The sequence below is a fragment of the Cricetulus griseus genome, chromosome X, assembly GCF_003668045.3.
Source record: "Cricetulus griseus strain 17A/GY chromosome X, alternate assembly CriGri-PICRH-1.0, whole genome shotgun sequence".
In the NCBI taxonomy this organism is placed as follows: Eukaryota; Metazoa; Chordata; class Mammalia; order Rodentia; family Cricetidae; genus Cricetulus; species Cricetulus griseus.
The window spans coordinates 44,368,265-44,386,585 of NC_048604.1; the positions used below are offsets into that span (position 1 = coordinate 44,368,265).

The window sequence follows — 18,321 nt, forward strand, 5'->3', positions numbered from 1 at the left end:
TATATTTCTTAGATCTTTATACTTCAATTCTATACCAAATTCCCAAAGTGTATGCTTGTCAGAGAAACCAATTGCATCTCAAAAAAAAAAAAAAAACAGCATTCATCTCTATCAAGCTATCAGATCCACTCACCACTAGGGAGCTGGGACACTCGTGCTTAGGCCTAGTTAAGGCTTTGTTGTCAGTGCCTTCCTTACTGACATGTTTGACATCTGCAATTTTCATTGTCAGGACCTGTAGCAATTACACCAAGTTAAAGTTTCTGACTATAGAACAAACTCTGATTAATATGAAGTATGTGCTTGACCATTTTACTTATCTTCCTGCCTTCATATAACTACTGTATATTTCTGTTCTGATACGCTGAAAAGATTAAAATAATGTATTATATACATGTGTGATGGGAAAATGATCACCATGTAAGTAGTTATTTCAACTTTTGCCATTTCCCAGACAAAGAAATGGAGATCCCACACAAACTAAGTGGAAATTTGGAGCTAACACTGGAATGCCTGACATTGCACCTTTGAGGTTTCTGCCAGGTGGAAATACTCCTCAAATGCTTACCCACGAACAGCATAGCCCTATGCCCAGCTGTTCAAATGAATGGAGTGTTATAATTACATGACGTGACCACAAAAAAGTTACACATTAGCTTTAAACTGTTCTTAGGAAAAAAATAGTTCCTTCTGTTATCAGAGGTAGTATAACTGGATTGTTTGGTCTTAAGAGCAATTAAATTGCAGTCACTGCTTTAACAGTGTTTATTTCCCCACCTTGGGAAAGGCCATTTTAAATTTCATTATGTAGTATTAGGTATATTTATTCAATAAGCTATTTCACAAACATTCCAGTTCCTTTATACAATAAATCAAGTAAATGGGGATTTTATGCAGAGAATGATATGTACTTTGTTAGCACAATCAAAATTAGTCCTTTTACACAAGGTAGGGAATCTCTGTCCAGGAATGATAAAAAAGGATTTCTGGAGTAAAGGAGAAAAATAAAAAGTGAAATTTGACTGCTGTGCTGTCTAAAGAAACAGAAGATGAATTTGGTCATGACATTTTATCACATCAATAGAAACCTTAACTAAGAAAAGAGGTGATTACACTTAAGTGTGGGTATAAGGACAAATATTTAGAATGCTGGTTTAGTAAAGTGATGATTGATTGTAGGTTCTCGTCCAGGATTTACGTGTTTACTAGCACTAGGCAGATGGCTAGGTTTCAGTGCCACACATGATTTCCCTCTTGTTGAGTGTGTGTTAAGTATACTTAGCAAGCTGGTGAGTACTGTCAAGGTATGTGTGGCACTACCGGACCCTTGGGGTTACTGTGCCATGCTGGTCATTGTGGTCCATAGGTTGTAGGGGCCCATAAAGATGGCTCTGCTTCATCTTGGCTGGAGCTGGGTAGGACTGCCGGCCACTTTCTTCCTTATGAAGCTTTCACGGTGCCTTTTGGTACAATGAAAGCTAGTCCTCAGGGAGGAGGCTTTTGGGTTAGAACCAGATTGGACCTGCTGGGCACTAAGCCTGAAGTGCATGGTGATTTCAGCAATAGAGAGATATCTTCCATGTTTTGGAGGCAACCAAGGGCAACAGCAATAGCCTACAATGTTTGGGGGAGACTTCTGGACAATCCTGATCAATAACTCATAAGAGGGACTCTCATGCCTGGTTTTGGGGTCTTTGTTAGGTAGTCTGTGGTTCTTGTGGGGGAAGCATTGCCAGCCCAGATGAGAAATTTTTATTTAAACTATATGTGTATATTTCCACACAGAATTATTTGTACTGTGTTTATTTTTTGGTAGACAGTCCACAATATGATTCCTTATGACTTTTTCAAGCATCCTATTATTTTACCCTTCTCCCAATTTCTATTTATCTTACCCCCCCCCCCGCCGATTCTAATTAGATGCTCTATTTTTCCATTTCCCCCCTCAGATCATTTGCATTCTGTTAATTCCCCCATCTCTTGCTCCCCCAGCCCCCACTCCAGCAATTGTCCCATTTTTACTTTCCTGGTTTCTGCAGTCACTCCACATTATATACTCACATCTGAAGATTTGGAGCTAGGAACCTCAGATGAGAGAAACATGAGACATTTATCTTTTTGGGTCTCAGTTACCTCACTATTTAATATGACCTTTTCTAGTTCCATCCATTTACCTGCAAATTCATTATTTCCTTTTTCTTTAAAGCTGAATAGCAGCTGATGAAAAGGCAGAGTTGGGAGCCCAGTCCCAACTGATATATCTGTGTGTGGATGGTGGTGGTGGGAGGGCATAAGGCCTCAACCCCAGACAAAGAACTACAGCTAAATAAAAAACACTGAGAGGGAGAAAAATAATCTTTCTTGGGGAAGAGCACACCAAGGGATTATTATATACCAAACAGTCATCCCTTAAGACATATATGTATAAGTACCATTATACAGACTAAGCATGTTGTATTTAGGGATATATGCATATGCCATGAATTTGAAAGAGAGCAAAGGGGGTTACACAACAGTGTTTGGAGGGAGAAAATGGAAGAGGAAAATAATGTAATTATAATATCATAAAATAAAAATATTTAACAAAAATAATCAGATTTGATTTCAAGTTTAAACTCTATTGTTTGCTTGAAGTAATGTAACAAATTTCTGAATTTCAGTTTCTTCATTTGAAGAGAGCTAAAGCTTGTACTGCTTACTTTTTAGATTATAGAATATATATTTGTTTTAGGTGAAAAATCATACCATAAGTGTTATTAGCAATATCCCAAAAATGTTCAGATAATGAACCTAAAACTGTTTTAAGCAGTTAGCATTTATTTAATGGTATTAAACATACTAGAACATACTCATCACATGTTAAGCATGCAAAAATTGTCAAATTTCAATAACAGTGCTGAAACATTTGCAAAAATACAATGCACAGCAATCTTTATACAGAAAGCACTGTAAGACACACTCCGTTTACTTAAGGGATATGAAGTGAGTTATTATTTATAGCGTAAAGAGGCATTCACTATTCAAATGAACTTATTTGCTGGCAAGAAAGACAAGCATTAAGATTTCTGAAATGGGAGAAAAATCTTGTTCTCATTCGTATTTACGTATTTTCTATGTCAGACTTCTAAGAAGCAGATCATAATTTTCCTACTAATCAAACACATCCTAGAAGATAGAAGCAAACAGCATTCAGTGTGAACCTACAAGGAATGTCAGGAATAAAAGGAGTTATTATGACAGCACCCACACACCGAATTTTTAAATTCTCTCCAAACACATTTTATATTACACACAATAACATAGTAAATATGATAAAAATCCTTATTGTGCAATTGTCCGATAATATTCTACTCTGGTGAACTTCTTTTAACTGGAGTAATCTGGCAGTCCTTCCCTCCAATTATGCAATTTGATGTCAATTCTTACAGAAAAGGAAGCATAACAACCACTGTCACAATAAGAAGATCCACGAATGCAGTCTCTATGTTAGGTAAATGGAAGCATGAGCATGTGGAGTTCAGCCAGTCCCAGACACGTCTTAAAATACAGAAACAAAACACAAAAGAAGTCAGCAAGACATAAGGGAATAGATGAAAGAAATATGATTCCTTAAGTACACAGATGTCCCTAATTCAGACGCAGGGAGAGAGAGAGAGAGTTCTTCAGAAAGCCTTGGCTACTTCATATGAATCTGGAAACGGGACAGACACGCGTCCGGATCCAGTCACAAGAGGCAGAATGCCAGCAATCGGTACAACTTGCCAGGACAGAGTCAAAGTGACATTCCGGTTTCCCTTGAGACCGTGTCCGTCGTCAAAGAAAAAATACTTGCTTTTGACATCTTTCAGATCCAGCTTGGGGTTCTCGCCTCGCAGAAGGATCTTGTCCCAGAGGACCACCTGGTTCACGGCGTTGCTTTTGGTGGTGTATTCTGCAGAGAGGTAAAGGAAGAGCTGCTTGACGTTCCAGTCGAAAGTCTTCTCCAAGTCGGCATAGATGTGGAACGTGATGAAGCCCAGGTCGCTTTTTGTTCGGGGTCCAGTGAAGTCCTCCACTTTTTTGAGCAGGATCCTGGAGACGTGCAGGCGCACTGGCGCGCTTCTGTCTTTGAAGGCGGTGGTGAGGATGCAGCCCAAGGTGACTGCCGCCATGACGCTCAGCGTGAAGGCGAACAGCGAGTTTGCCCGCGACAGCAGGGTGTTCATCTTTGGCATCAATCGGCGGCTCCCTCCACGCGGCTTCCACCGGCGCTCGCTCTCCTGGTGGCTGGCTCGCTCGCTCGGGCTCGCTCTCTGGGCACGGCGTGCAGTCTGCTCGCGTTCCCTCTGCCTTCTGGCTCGCGCGGAATGCTGGGCGCGCGCGCACGCGTCCCTAGAGCGCGCACCGCCCACGATGCCTTTCCTTTTTTTCCAAGTCACTGGTTAACCCTACAACCACTGTCTGCTGCTAGTCTGAGGTGCTTGGAGCATCTGATAGAAAACAGCAGCCCCTGTGGCTGCCTGGCTCAATAAGCCCGGGCGGGCGCACGAGGCGGGGTGGGGTGGGGGTGGGGTGGGGTGCTTGAGTTACCTCATCCCCCCACACCCAGACACACTCACTGAAGGTCCCATCTGGCGCCCAAAGCCCGGTCCAGAGAACCCCCTCCCTATGCACACTGCTGCATCATGGCTTCCATGCATCCTAGTCCCTCCCCTGGCCTTCTGCAACAGGCTCCTGATCCCGGTACTCCTCCCTCCCCCAGCCCATCCTGCCTCTCTGCACTCCATTCTCTGCACACAGACCAGCCATCACCTACAGGTCATCTCACACCCAACACCCACAGCCCCCCCCACTGGGATCCTCCACACTCAAAGGACAGTCACAGTGTCACACATGTGGCCCAGAGTCTGCTGCATCTGCCTTTTCCACCTCAGCCCCCATCAGCCTGTGTTGTCTGCCAGGCTCCAGCCACTGGACTTGCCCTCGGCTCCTGGGTCAATTGGAGCACATACAGTGTAAGCACACCAAGACATGATCTGTCCCTGCCTGCTGTCTTATCATTCAGGACTGGGTTTTAAAGCCTTTCCAGGAAAGGCCTTCACTGACAACTCTTCGTGTAATAATCCCTGTCCCCTGATTTCCTACCCTAATTACTATTCTCTTAATTGTAAATAACTGTACAAAATTGCCCTTCCAACCATCTTATCTTCTTACCCCCAGTTCTCCAATCATTAATGACATTTCAGTGACCCTGTCTATTCTGTTCTTTTTCTTTTTCCCAGTACTTAACTCAGAGGCATGTGTATAAATCTGAGTAAGTATTACTTAATTGAAGGAAATACTAGTTAACACATCATAACAGAAGAAGCAGATACAAGTGAGTACCCATAAAATCACATGTGCAAGATTTCAAACTATTAGAAGAGCTAGTAGAAAACCCACATTGCTTTTCAATGAACCTAGATGGATATCAGAATGAACTGGAGAAACTATTGAAATAAGAAAGACTTCCTGTTCCTGGTTTGGTTTAGTAATTTTGGGGGTGAGGGTGGCACACGAAATATCTTGCAGTTTAATAGATTTCTTCTGATAATTTTGATGAAAACTTCCTACTTGGAATATTCCAGACCTAAACATTTAATATTTGAGTACCAGTAATTGAATGTCACCCATGCAGAGTTTTTAGACAACATGATTTTCTCTGTTGATATAATCATTCAAAGTACTCTGGTCCTTCAATCCATTTGAGGTCACAGGGTACTAAATATATGAGTGTACAGTTGACTGAAGACTATTTCATGAGAAGACTCTCCTTTCCCACTGAATTATCATTGTATCTTTAAAAACACTGCCATTTACTTAGATTCAGATCTATTTGTGAGTTATTCCTGTAGTTTAGTTTCTTAACTTGATGTCAATAGAACACTTTTTGATTGCTATCAGTTTATTGGAAATCTTGAAATCAGGGATTGTTTATTCTCTAGTTCTGTTGTGTTGTCAAAAATCTATGTTCCAGCTGGGCATTGGTGGTGCATGCCTTTAATCCCAGCACTCAGGAGGCAGAGGCAGGCAGATCTCTATGAGTTTGAGGCCAGCCTGGTCTCCAGAGAGAGTGCCAGGACAGGCTCCAAAGCTACACAGAGAAACCCTGTCTCGCAAAAAAAAAAGTCCTTTGAGTTTTCACTGAATATGAGTATCAGCTTGTTATTTTCTGTCCCGCGCGCTCTCTGTATTCCTCGCCAGCAAGAAATACACGCAGGACACTCGGATCCTTCTGCAGACAAGCTTTAATGCATCTTACCAGAGTGGAGACATTTGAACCAAGAAAACCATCCCTTATAAAAGGCTGACCAGCCGCCTGGGACGTATTACCCTATGAATGGCTTTAGCTCCTCAGGCTAAAATGAGCCACGGGATAGGCAGAGATCAAAGGAATGGAGATAACCCGGCGCCTGTGAAGTAATTCACACCTTGGTGTCTTCAGGCAGCATTATAATGCAGGAACCGGCTTCCTACAATTTTCTTCATAAAAATATTTGAAGTTTTATTGAAATTGCAGTGACTGGTTTTTAAAAGATGCAATGACATAACTTATATGCCATCCTAGAGCCTTCATCCAGCAGTTGGTGGAAGTAGAAGTAGACACCCACAGCTAAACACTGAATTGAACTGGAATCCAATTGCCCAGGAGACGTGATGAGCATAGAGGTCAAGACCAGGTTGGTGAAACCTACAGAAACAACTGACTTGAAAAAGGGAGAGTTCTTGGTCCCCAGACTGATAGCTGGGAAAGCAGCATGGGACTGATTCAGACACCATGAACGTGGGTGTCAGTGAGGAGGCCTCGGAAATCTATGGAGCCTCTTGTAGTAGATCAGTACTTATCCCTAGCATAGGAATGAACTTTGGGAGCCCATTCCACATAGAGGGATACTCCCTCAGCCTAGACACACGAGGGAGGCCCTAGGTCCTATCCCACAGGATATGGTAGACTCTGAAGACCCCCTATGGAAGACCTCATCCTCCCTGGGGAGCAGAAATGGTATGGGATAGGTAGGGTGTTAGTTGGGGGGTAGGGGAGGAAGGGAGGGAGAGGGAACTGGGATTGACATGTAAAACAATCTTGTTTCTAATTCAAATAAAAAAATGGAGAAAACAATTTTCTCATAACAGAAAAAAATAAAATTCTGTTTGCAATGACAACTCATTGGGGAGAGCTATACTTCTCAAGAAATAGTGCTCAGTCAAATGTGTACTCACTTTAGCAAATACAAGCGGTGCTCTATCTACTGTCCTACATTCAAATTGTGTATTCCTCGGGGATCAGATATCTAAACAGAGACATCTAGCTACAAAATTTCTATCAGAAAATAGGGAAGATTAACCATTTGTTTAGACACTTTTACTAAATGATATATCACTAAATTGGATTTTTTTTTTTTTTTGGATTTTTAGAGACAGGGTTTCTCTGTGTAGCTTTGTAGACCAGGCTGGCCTCGAACTAACACAGATCTGCCTGTCTCTGCCTCCCAAGACCTGGAATTAAAGGCATGTGCCACCACCACCCAGCTAGATTGGTTTTTTTCAATACACTAAAAAGTTGATTTATTCCAAAACTACTACTAAGGCAATATAAAGACAAGTTTCTAAGAGAAAATATTTCAAAACCTTAGTATCTACTTATTAGAGGACTAATAAGTAGAGTATAAATTGTCACAAAAAAATAAATATGAAGAAAGACATTTCACAGTTAAGAATTAATTATTTAAAAACTGTTCAAGGTCAGTCTAGTGTGTGTTCCAGCAAGAATGAGGAGGGGCTCACAAGGCCCCACTCCTAGTTGAGAAGCTATATGCAGTTCACGGCTGTAGGGGGAGAGAACATCAGTTTTGTCGTAGGTGGTGCCCCTGGCAGATTGCCCAAGCTATCGTGGACAGCCCTATATTCACATGTGTGCAACCCTAATTAAGACCCATATATACTCTACTACACACACACACACACACACACACACACACACACACACACACACACACACACGAAGTTGGGAGGAAGATGTGATGAGACGAACCTGGGAGGAGATAGAGGAGGGGGAGATGGGTGGATTTGATCAAAATAAAATATACTCATGTATGAAGGAAAAAATAGAGTGAAAATAGTTACACAGACAAGTAATTATGATAGATTAAAGTCAAGTAAATGATAAGATACTCAACATTGGTGTTAGAAAAGGGTCTGGGATTTCAAGAAAATGCCCAGCCACACATTCCAACGTATTTGGTAAGGCAGTAGTTTTACTTCTGCAGTAGCATACAGAGCCTTCAATCAAGCAGACAAGCAAGCCCAGCGGGAATGCCCCTGGCCTTTTCTTTCTAAAGCAAAGGGATCCTGTGCCTCACTCTGAGTGATCAGGGCTGGTTCTCACACTCTTAGACTGTTGGCTAACTCAAAACAGTACTGCTGATAAGCAAGGTGCAATTTTTGAGAACACCATGCAACCTTAAGTACATAGTTTTATTTCAAGAAGTAATGACACTGTAGGAATTGAAATTGCTGCCAAATGGTTTTTTTTTTTATCTACTCCTTTTTTTTTTTTTTTTTTTTTTTGGTTTTTCGAGACAGGGTTTCTCTGTGTAGCTCTGGAACCTGTCCTGGCACTCGCTCTGGAGACCAGGCTGGCCTCGAACTCACAGTGATCCACCTGCCTCTGCCTCCCAAGTGCTGGGATTAAAGGTGTGCGCCACCAATGCCTGGCTATTTACTTCTTTTTTAAGTTGGAGTTTTGTCTTACTTAACCCTATAGTAGAAAAGACAGCATATTTTGTTTACACTTCCAGCACAATTAATCATTAAGGAAAAAAATAAAATGATCATAAATGAAATATTATTGCATTCTGAGAGAATAGCCAATATGAAAAAGATTGAAGCACTAGCAAGATTGCTAATTCTGAAACTCTTATACACTGCTAATTTCTGGTAAAAAAAAAAACAATTGGACAAACACTTGGAAATACTTCTCTAGTCTTCTTACAGTGTTAATTTTCTGTCTACCAAATGATCTGACCATTGAATACTTAACTATGATCATAGAGTAAAAAAAAAAACTTTGTGATTTCAATTAACTAAATTTTATTAACATGAAATCTATATTGACTGTGTTAGTATTTTTTTTACTCTGCAGACTGCCTGAATCATTTTTTATTTGAATTAGAAACAATATTGAATTACATGAAAATCCAAGTACCCTTCTCCCTGTCTTCCTCCCCTACCATTTCCCCCAACTGAAACCCTACCTATCACATACCCTTTCTTCTAATCTACACCTGACTCAACCTTTCTGCTCCCTCATGACCTCTGCATCCTTCCTCTTCTTCCCTTCTCATTCTCCTAGCTCCCTCCACACTCTTCCCATGCTCTCAATTTGCTCAGGGGATGGTGACCCTTTCCCCTTCTCCAGGGGACAATGTTTGTCTCTTTTAGGGTCCTCCTTGTTTACTAGTTTCTCTGGCAGTGTGGATTGTAGTCTGGTAATCCTTTACTCTATGTCTAAAATCCACATATGAGTGAGTACATATCATGCTTGTCTTTTTGTGATTGCGTTACCTCACTCAGAATGGTTTCTTTGAGTTCCATCCATTTTCCTGCAAATTTCAAGATTCCATTGTTTGTTTGTTTTTTCCCGCTGAGTAGTACTCCATTGTGTAAATGTACCACGTTTTCTCTATCCATTCTTCAGTTGAGGGGCATCTAGGCTGCTTCCAGGTTCTGGCTATTACAAATAGTGCTGCTATGAACATGGTTGAACAGATGTCCTTGTTGTATGAATGTGCTTCTTTTGGGTATATGCCTAGGAGTGGAATTGCTGGATCTTGTGGTAGACTCATTCCCATGCCTGAATCATTTAAAAAGATGAAAGACTTACCTTACTTTGGCTCACAGTTTTAGATATTTCATTCATATTATAGTAATTTCCTTTTGTTATTTTTGGGTCTGAGACAGAGAGCATGTTGACAGATGGGGGAAGGAAAGAAGAGAAGAGAAGAAGGAGGAAATGTAGGAGGAAGAAAGACTACTTGAAAAAGATATAGCTCCTAAGGCATGATGCCCAAGTGATTTACTCCCTTGAAAAGTTCCCATCACTTCCCAATAACACCATAAATTTATGAATTCCTTAGTGTACAGATCTACTTTTAGGTTAGAGGTCTCATGAGCCCTCTTGATCAAATCACCTGTCCATTTGTTCAGGAGAAAGCTTTCAATACATTGCATGGGGTATGAGCTCCTCTTATCTAAACCATAACGTTGACTAAAGTGATGAATTTACTTGGGGACAGTCAGGGTATTTGATTGCTAGGGAGGCCATGAGCTACAGAACTGAGTATATCTTAGCAAATGATAATGATAATAATAACAATAACAATTTATGCCAACTTGGTTCTTACAGTGAATATATTTGTATAATTGGGAAAACTGAATTATGATTATTTCTTGTAATGCAAAATTGTTGTACCTGATATGCCATTTTAAAACAAGTAATCAATTCCTGTTGTTTTCATAAATTCATTACAGACTAGATTTTCTAATGGGACCTAGGGAAGAATGTATATTGTGATGTTAAATGGCTAGAAAGGCCTTATACCTAACACTCATCATAGAGACACATGGTGGTCATGGATTATTATTTAGGCAATCAGAAATACATAGATAAATGTGCTGTAAACATGTTAAACATCAGTTTTCTTCCTCATGTGACAATTCCTCATTGTTAACATAGGGCATCTCTCTGATGGCCCTCCACGGGCATTATGAAACTAGGGGAATGTCACTACCTTTGAAAAATAAAATCTATAACAGGTATTTTTTGACTAACACTAGGAAATATAATAGAGTACAAAATTTCAATATAGGATGGATGAAAACATGGCTACCAGGAAAATAATCCAAATTAAGATACCACAGTGCCTTCAAATCAACTATATATTTCAACATATTTCTTGTTGTCTGTCACTAATTTTTATTTATTATCAGAGAATACATGCAGATGTATTGCAAATTCAAGTAAAACATCATGCTCTTCCATTAAGCATATATATATATATATATATATATATTATATATATATATATATGTAGAGTAAAAGGGCCAGTCAAAGAAATCCATTTTGGCCCTGACACAAGAGCCAACTCTGCCCCTGACATACTGAAACATGAAAACAACCAATCCCTGAGACCCCTGACTCTGCACCCAGAGCCAGTGAAAGAAATACACTCAGTATCTGAAACCTGAGCCAGGGAAAGAAACACTTTATCTGTGAACCCAGAACTAAAGAAATGCACCCTGACTCTGAAACCAGTGCCAAAGAAACACACTTTGTCCCTAGAATCAGAGACAGTGAAAGAAATATGCCCTGGCCCTGACATTAGAGCCAAAGGCTAAAAAGGACCTGTGAAAGAAATACAGTTTGCCCTGAAATCAGAGCCAAATTTGACCCTGACCCACTAAACTAGCCAATCCCAGAGCAGGAAACCTAACCAATCTCTGAACGGAAAAACTCCCTGGGAAAACTCTGGCCCTAAGCATCCCTATACAAGCCCCTCTGCCTGTTCAGTTGCTGATTGTCCTTTACTACCCTGCAGAGGCAGCCACTCTCCTTCCCAAATAAACCTCTTTCTAAAAAGAGTCTTGGGTAAAGATCTTCATTTGTTGAGATGTTCCCTTAAGGGGACTGAGCAAGGCTCAAAAGAACAGAAGAAACATGCTGGGACATTCTCTTTGAGAACTGAACAAGGCTGTAGCAGAGAAAAATAACTTTTTGAAGGAGCTGGAGGAGATTGCTAAATTTCTGCAGGGGCTTCCCTTTCAGAGACTGTAGCTGAAGAAAGGGTAAAGAAGTGCTTAGCTCTGCTTGGACATTCACTTTACCAGGACAGAGCAGAGCTCAGCTGTAACAGCCCTCTCTAGGAGAGGAGCAGGATTGCTATATCCTGCCAGGGACCATGCCCTACTGCACCCCAGCTTCAGGTAGCCTGGCTTCTGAATAAGTGAGGACACTTTTCTCTCCAGAGCTGAGCTGTCCTGTTGTGGCTCCATCCTCCAGAGCTGTCCTATTGCAGCTCTAGGTAACTTGACTTCCTGATAAGTCAGGACACCTTTGCATCTCCAGAGCTGTAACACTCACACTCAGTTACATTTTGGTGCCGAAACCTGGCACTCACATTTGCTTACATTATATATTTCAGATAATATATAATATATATTTGTATATAACATACATATAACATATATATGTATATATGAAGGGCACATGAGCCAGTTAAAGATGGTGCTGAGGGGAAGTCAGGAGGGTGAGTCCAAAAGTGTTTACCAAAAGGAATGATTGGTTGCCAGGATCAGGCAAGATGATGTCACGCCATGACCAGCTTGTAATCACTAAGCAAAGCAATGAGTGTCCTGGCACCTGATCAGGGTAACCTTTGAAATCACTGGTTGGTTGTTGTTCTGTTTCCTTAAAGTTTTGTGGTTTTTTGCTTTAAAAATGCTTCCTAACAGCCAATAAATGAGTTCCTGCTTGACTTGACTCCCCGCTGCGACTGACTGTCTCCAGGATTCAGGGGAGGCTGGGGAATGGGCGGGCAGCACACTTACCCTTCCTCTGACCCAATTTGGCCTAACAAAACCATATATATATATATATATATATATATATATATATATATATATATATATATATATATATATATATATATGAGGATCTCTCTCTGAGATGTGTTTAAAGGGCTGCTACTACTAAGCATAAGCATATTAAGCCAATGATGGACTTCCACCAACCAAATCTATAAATCATGAGATCAAAAAAGTTTTTTTCTGCTTTTGAACTTTTGTATTCTCATAGAAGCTACTTCACCTCATGGTTTTGTTCAGTTCTATGAAATCACAGGAGGCAAGAAATACTCCACTAAAGTTGAAAGCAGTGGCCTGTACTGAGCACTGCTGCCCTTCTGATCTGGAGAGATTTCATCAGATGTCACTATCTCCATCCTCAGATACACACTATGATCAGGAACCCCAATAAAGAGATGTCCAGAGAGAAAAATAATCCAGCAACCACCATGATTCATTAAGTTAATTCTTGCCAGGTATCATGGTAGTTACTGGCCAGTGATGAATGGTGCTGAAAGTATTAGTGACTAAGCAAGGCAAGTGCCTTCATGGCTTCATGCACATGGGTGTTAATGTACCAGCTAAGCATCCTTTCACTGATTTTCTATTAAAACTCTATGATGCAAGTTGAACATGCTTAGAGATATTTGTATCTGTCACTTTAATCTTTTACATCTGTGCTGATTTGGGCTATAAAATGCATCTGGTATCTTTTCCTTTTAAATTATTAGCCTATCTGTACATGCTCAAGCATGTACTCCTTAACTGAGCATGTTTGGGAATGGGCCCCACTCATGTATATATGTATATATATACACACACATATGTATTCTCCTGAATAAAATCCCCATGCTTTCTTTTACTCTGGACAAATGTTGCTTTGGAAATGATTTTGGTTCTCTCCTGGTCTGTTTGAGTTAATATGTATGTTTCGACTGTTTTTTGTCTTAGCTTTGCTTATTTTGGCTTTGCACTTCCCAACACATGAAATCCTTACATTTGATTACAAAACAGCCAAGTCCTGATAAAAATGTGGATTAAATGCATTTAAGATAGTTTCAGAGGCACCAAAATGTATTGGTGTCTCATCAAAGAAAGAAAATTCAACACTTCCTCTGGGTTTAATGATGGGGAATGTCCTTCTGTATGTTGTGAATATATGTTTCTCTTATTGGTTGATGAATAAAGCTGTTTCAGCCAATGGACAGGCAAAAGAGCATGTGATGTCCAAAATTTTGGCACACATTTCCATATAAAACCCGACAAAAGCATAGAAAGTGATTTGAAACACAAAAGAACAGAATTAAGCAGGGCTTCTTGGTAGCAGCATTTTCTCAGGGGGGCTCTGTTTGCTAGAGGCAAGCAGTGACTACTGCTCCTTTAAGAGAGGCTTTCTGACTCAGCATTAGAAGCAAAAGACACAGGGCTATTTTAAGAGGCCCTGCTACCAAAGTCCTAAATGGTGGTTAGGAGCAGCTAGCAGTATACTTCTTGATGGTGGCATGGACCTAGAAACTCAGCAGTTTTGTCAATAAACATGGCTCCCACCAGTACTTCCACCATGAGGCTAGACTCTCAGGAAGACAAGGAACAGGGCGGAGCCAGTCGCTGCTTTAATCCTAGCCATGCTCTTTAGCAGATAAGACTCATGTGGTCAGAAAAAGATAGAGATATACAGTAAAGACAGATTCAGAGGGAGAAAAAAAAACCTCTAAACTGTTTAGACTGTGCTTAAAATTAAACATACGCTTAGGAGAGAAAAGAAAGAGGATAAAGTCCTTACCAAAAAAATAGAGTAGCTGGGTGTGGTGGCACATGCCTTTTATCACAGCACTCAGGAAGCAGAGGCAGACAGATCTCTGTGATTTCAAGGCCAGCCTAGTCTACAGAGTTCAGGATAGCCAAAAATATACAGAGAAACCCTGTCTCAAAAAACCGAAAAATAAAATATAAAAATAAAAGAGTTAGAGTAACAAAAACAGCCATGTAAAATGGAAAATACACAGTCTGGAAACTGTTATCTTGTTGTCTTTGAATTGTCTGGTCACTGAGGAAGGAGCAACAGCTGCTAAAAGACATTTGATGATTATAAATGCTGCTGGATTAATCTAAACATATATTTTTAAAATGCTTTGACTTAAAAATTTAAGTCTAAGTCTCTGGATATGTTACTTTGGAAAAGAGGTTCTGCTTTTTTTTTTCACAGAAGATGAAAAATTGTGAATTCCTTCCAGACTAATATGGTTTGATCAAGCAAGACCCCCCTGAAGCAATGGCCCAAGTGATTCAACATCCAAAACAGCTGAGATGATGCAGCCTCAGACTACTACAGCCAGGATTTGACCATAGTTCTGGGTTTTCTCAGGAACCCCTTGGGATTGACAGTGTCCCCAATCAGCAGGAAGCAGTTTGGAAAGAACTACGCCCAAATTCCAAAATATTGTCTATAAATGTTTGTTTTCATTTAAACAGGGTTGATTATAAATGGTTAATGATCACAGTCAATCTCTTCCTAAAAATGGACTATGATATAGAAATGAATATTTTACATTGATATGTATTTTGGTTTATTGATACAAATTTAAGGTCAATTATGTTGTATGTATATTTCTACTCTTATTTAGGTATTGTGTTTATACAGTTCATTTAAAAATATAATATATAAATGCAGATTATAGATAGTTACCTATAATAGTCAGAACTTACAGTTATGTTAGGTTTTCTAGATGTACAGAGATATATTTCAAATGGTTAGGTATTCTTCAAAACCTTTCAAACACCTACAGAATACGGCATTTAAAAAGGTTTGTTAACTTAGGACTTTTCATGACAATGAGACACAACTGCATCTGGCAACACCAATTATGTCAGAAAGGAAGCTGGGCATTGAAGAATTTCATTATGGAGTTTCCCTTCAACATTGCAGGAATAGCCATTTGAACAACAAACTGTTCTTTCCTGGACTGCTTGACAGAAAGGTGACTACTGAACTTGCCAAGGGAAAGGATGGTCCTTCAAGGTTCCTGTTTCATCAAAAAGTCTGGAAGACATTCTGGGCCTATAGGCTAAAGAGCGATGCCCCACTGTTACAGAGGAAGTTTGGGTGACTGTCCAGGCAGTGAGATGTCTCTGACAATCCTAGAGTTTAGTTTGACCCAAAATGAAGTCATGATTAAGCTATACATTTCTCTCTCTCTCTCTCTCTCTCTCTCTCTCTCTCTCTCTCTCTCTCTCTCTCTCTCTCTGTCTGTCTGTTATCTTCCTTCTGTCTGAAATTTGTCCTATCTGGCTTGTCTGTAGTCTGTCTGTTGTGTGTATCCGATCCATGCCTATTGCGAGTCTCTCATGCCACGTCCCTAGCAAAGGACTTTGTTCTGTATTTACAGAAAATTACATAAAACATCACATGGAGAAGAAATGAGGAATACTTTACAGAAATCTTTAACAGAGTTTTACAAGGGGGATTAAGTTAATCCAACTGACTCCCAAATCATTCAGTAAGGCAAACATATTGTTACCTTGTAATATCAATATGTTGTTTACAACATTTAATAGTGCATATTTATTATATAATGACACTTTTGACCTGTCTTCTGTTTTCAGCAAATGATACATACACATTGCTCTCTGGGCCAGGGGCATAGATGAGTATATATTTTAAACATCAACTATGCATTAGTTTAGGCTACAAAAGCTGATTACATGGAAAATGCAAGGTAAATAGAATTGGTTGTTGCATTGTTCTCTTTTTTGCTTTGTTCTCTTAAAGGCAGGTTAAACAACAAACAGAGTATAACAAGATAGCAGGCTAAGGCTTAAGTGACCTCAAGGCACAATTATTAACTTGGCTGTGAGATCCAGCCAAAGTTCCAGTCTCTTAACATATAAGAGATGTTTTCATAAAATTGTATCAGCACAATAAAAGGTACAGGGAGCATCTCCCCTAGGCCTTTTTCTGTCTACTTCTCTCATGTCTCAAGCTCTCATAACAAATATGAGGATTAAAAAGTGGCTTGGATTCATAAAGACAGGATATGTGCCTGCTCCTGTCTCATTCCTGAAGATCTGGACTGTTGTATAAGCATGCTAATGTCCATTTCACAGAGTGGGGAAATTGGCTTAAGAAGAGTCTTATCATCCCATGAACACCCTGCCTGTTCATGGAAAGTAGGTTCAGGACACCCTGAAAAGGACGGCATGTCCCCCAGGTCTGTGATGGTTCCATGTTTCTCTCTCTTAGGAGACATTCAGCATGGAAGCTGAAAGCAGGAATTGTGGGATTTGGCTCCAGGATCTTTGTCTCCACATTCCTCAAGGAGATTCAACCCCCACTGTAGGGGCCTTGTACCCTCTGCTGAGTCTAAAACACGGGGAGAAGAGCTCCTGCTTTTCTAACCAAGCCTTGGAAATTTCTGTTACAATATTGTAATTGAGGTCGCCAGCAAGACAGAAGGTTTCTATGGCAACTGTGCTGTGCAGGCTAGTCCTTCACATTAGAAATCCTTCCACACAGCTGTCTGCCTTTTGCAATTCACTGAGAGAAAAACACTTCACTCTTCCGGTTACCACTTGAGAAATCACATTAGTTGGTGTAACTAACCAGGACTGGGCAAGATTCTCCAACTCTGTTCATTATGATAAAGGAAAGGAAATCCATACTATCAACCATTTTGTTTGCATAAAATTCTCAAGAATATAATAATAATAATAATAATAATAATAATAATAATAATAATAATAATAAGAAGAAGAAGAAGAAGAAGAAGAAGAAGAAGAAGAAGAAGAAGAAGGGTATTACCAGTACTCTTGAGATTCAAGGATGCCACACACCATACTAAATAATTAGCTGTCTAGGGCAGAAACCTGTAATTGTGCTGGTGGTGTTAGCATTAATTTGGAGGGCAGCCTGGGCTCTGTCTTAAAAAGAAAAAAAGTATGTCTAATGTCTTGTGGTTAAATGATCTAAGAATATAGAAAAACACCATTTCTATAATGCCAGGGCTATAAGAATTAGACCTAGAACAAGTGGTCATTAATTAGGGTGATGACTAGTCATTTCAAACATACATTTTTTTTTTTGCTGAGGAATAATTTATCCTCTGCTCCTGACATTTTCTTCCACATAGAAGGGCACCTATGAATAACATACATATTGCCTCTCCAATACTCTTTCATGGCGGAGAGGACTTGCCTGATTGGAGAGTTTGGAAAGAGAAATGCCTTGTTCAGCACAGGCCCTCTTTCACAAAAATTGTTAGCAGACTGCTACTGCTTTCATTCTGCCTTCAGAAATAGGTCTTACATAACTCTTACAGCTTTACTGTTCTGCGTCTTTCTGGTTCTCACAATTCATACACTCTTACTTCACTGTACCCAACAAACAAATGAAGAATAACAACAAGGACAGGCATAGGAGCAAGCAGCTCTAAGGTGCTTCCTGAAGTATAGATTACTACTATGAGTACACAATTTAAGGCGAGTTGAAGAATGGTATTTAGGTCTGCTGGCATACAGGATTCCTGTTGCTTGGAGAAAGCACTGAAATGTATATTTATGTTGCTGTCTGCTATAGGAGTTCTGTCTGTGAGTGCCTAAGGAATGTGACTTCCTTGCCAAGAGCCATCCTTGTTATAAGAAGAAATATTTCAGAATACCTTTGAGAAAACACTTTTCAGAGTGACT

The 18,321-nt window shown here is 40.0% G+C and overlaps 1 protein-coding gene across 1 annotated transcript; it reads right to left on the reverse strand.

Moving 5' to 3' along the window:
• Positions 1-2,015: 2,015 nt before the first annotated feature.
• On the reverse strand, positions 2,016-4,528 carry LOC100766720 (signal peptidase complex subunit 3). The gene has a single exon (XM_027433039.2). It carries the CDS (start codon positions 4,212-4,214, stop codon positions 3,663-3,665), a length of 552 nt encoding a protein of 183 aa, XP_027288840.1. The 5' UTR covers positions 4,215-4,528; the 3' UTR covers positions 2,016-3,662.
• Positions 4,529-18,321: the final 13,793 nt, after the last annotated feature.

What these genes read in the sequence shown, in the direction of transcription:
- LOC100766720 (XM_027433039.2), bottom strand. Translation starts at nt 4,214, where the DNA reads ATGCCAAAGATGAACACCCTGCTGTCGCGGGCAAACTCGCTGTTCGCC.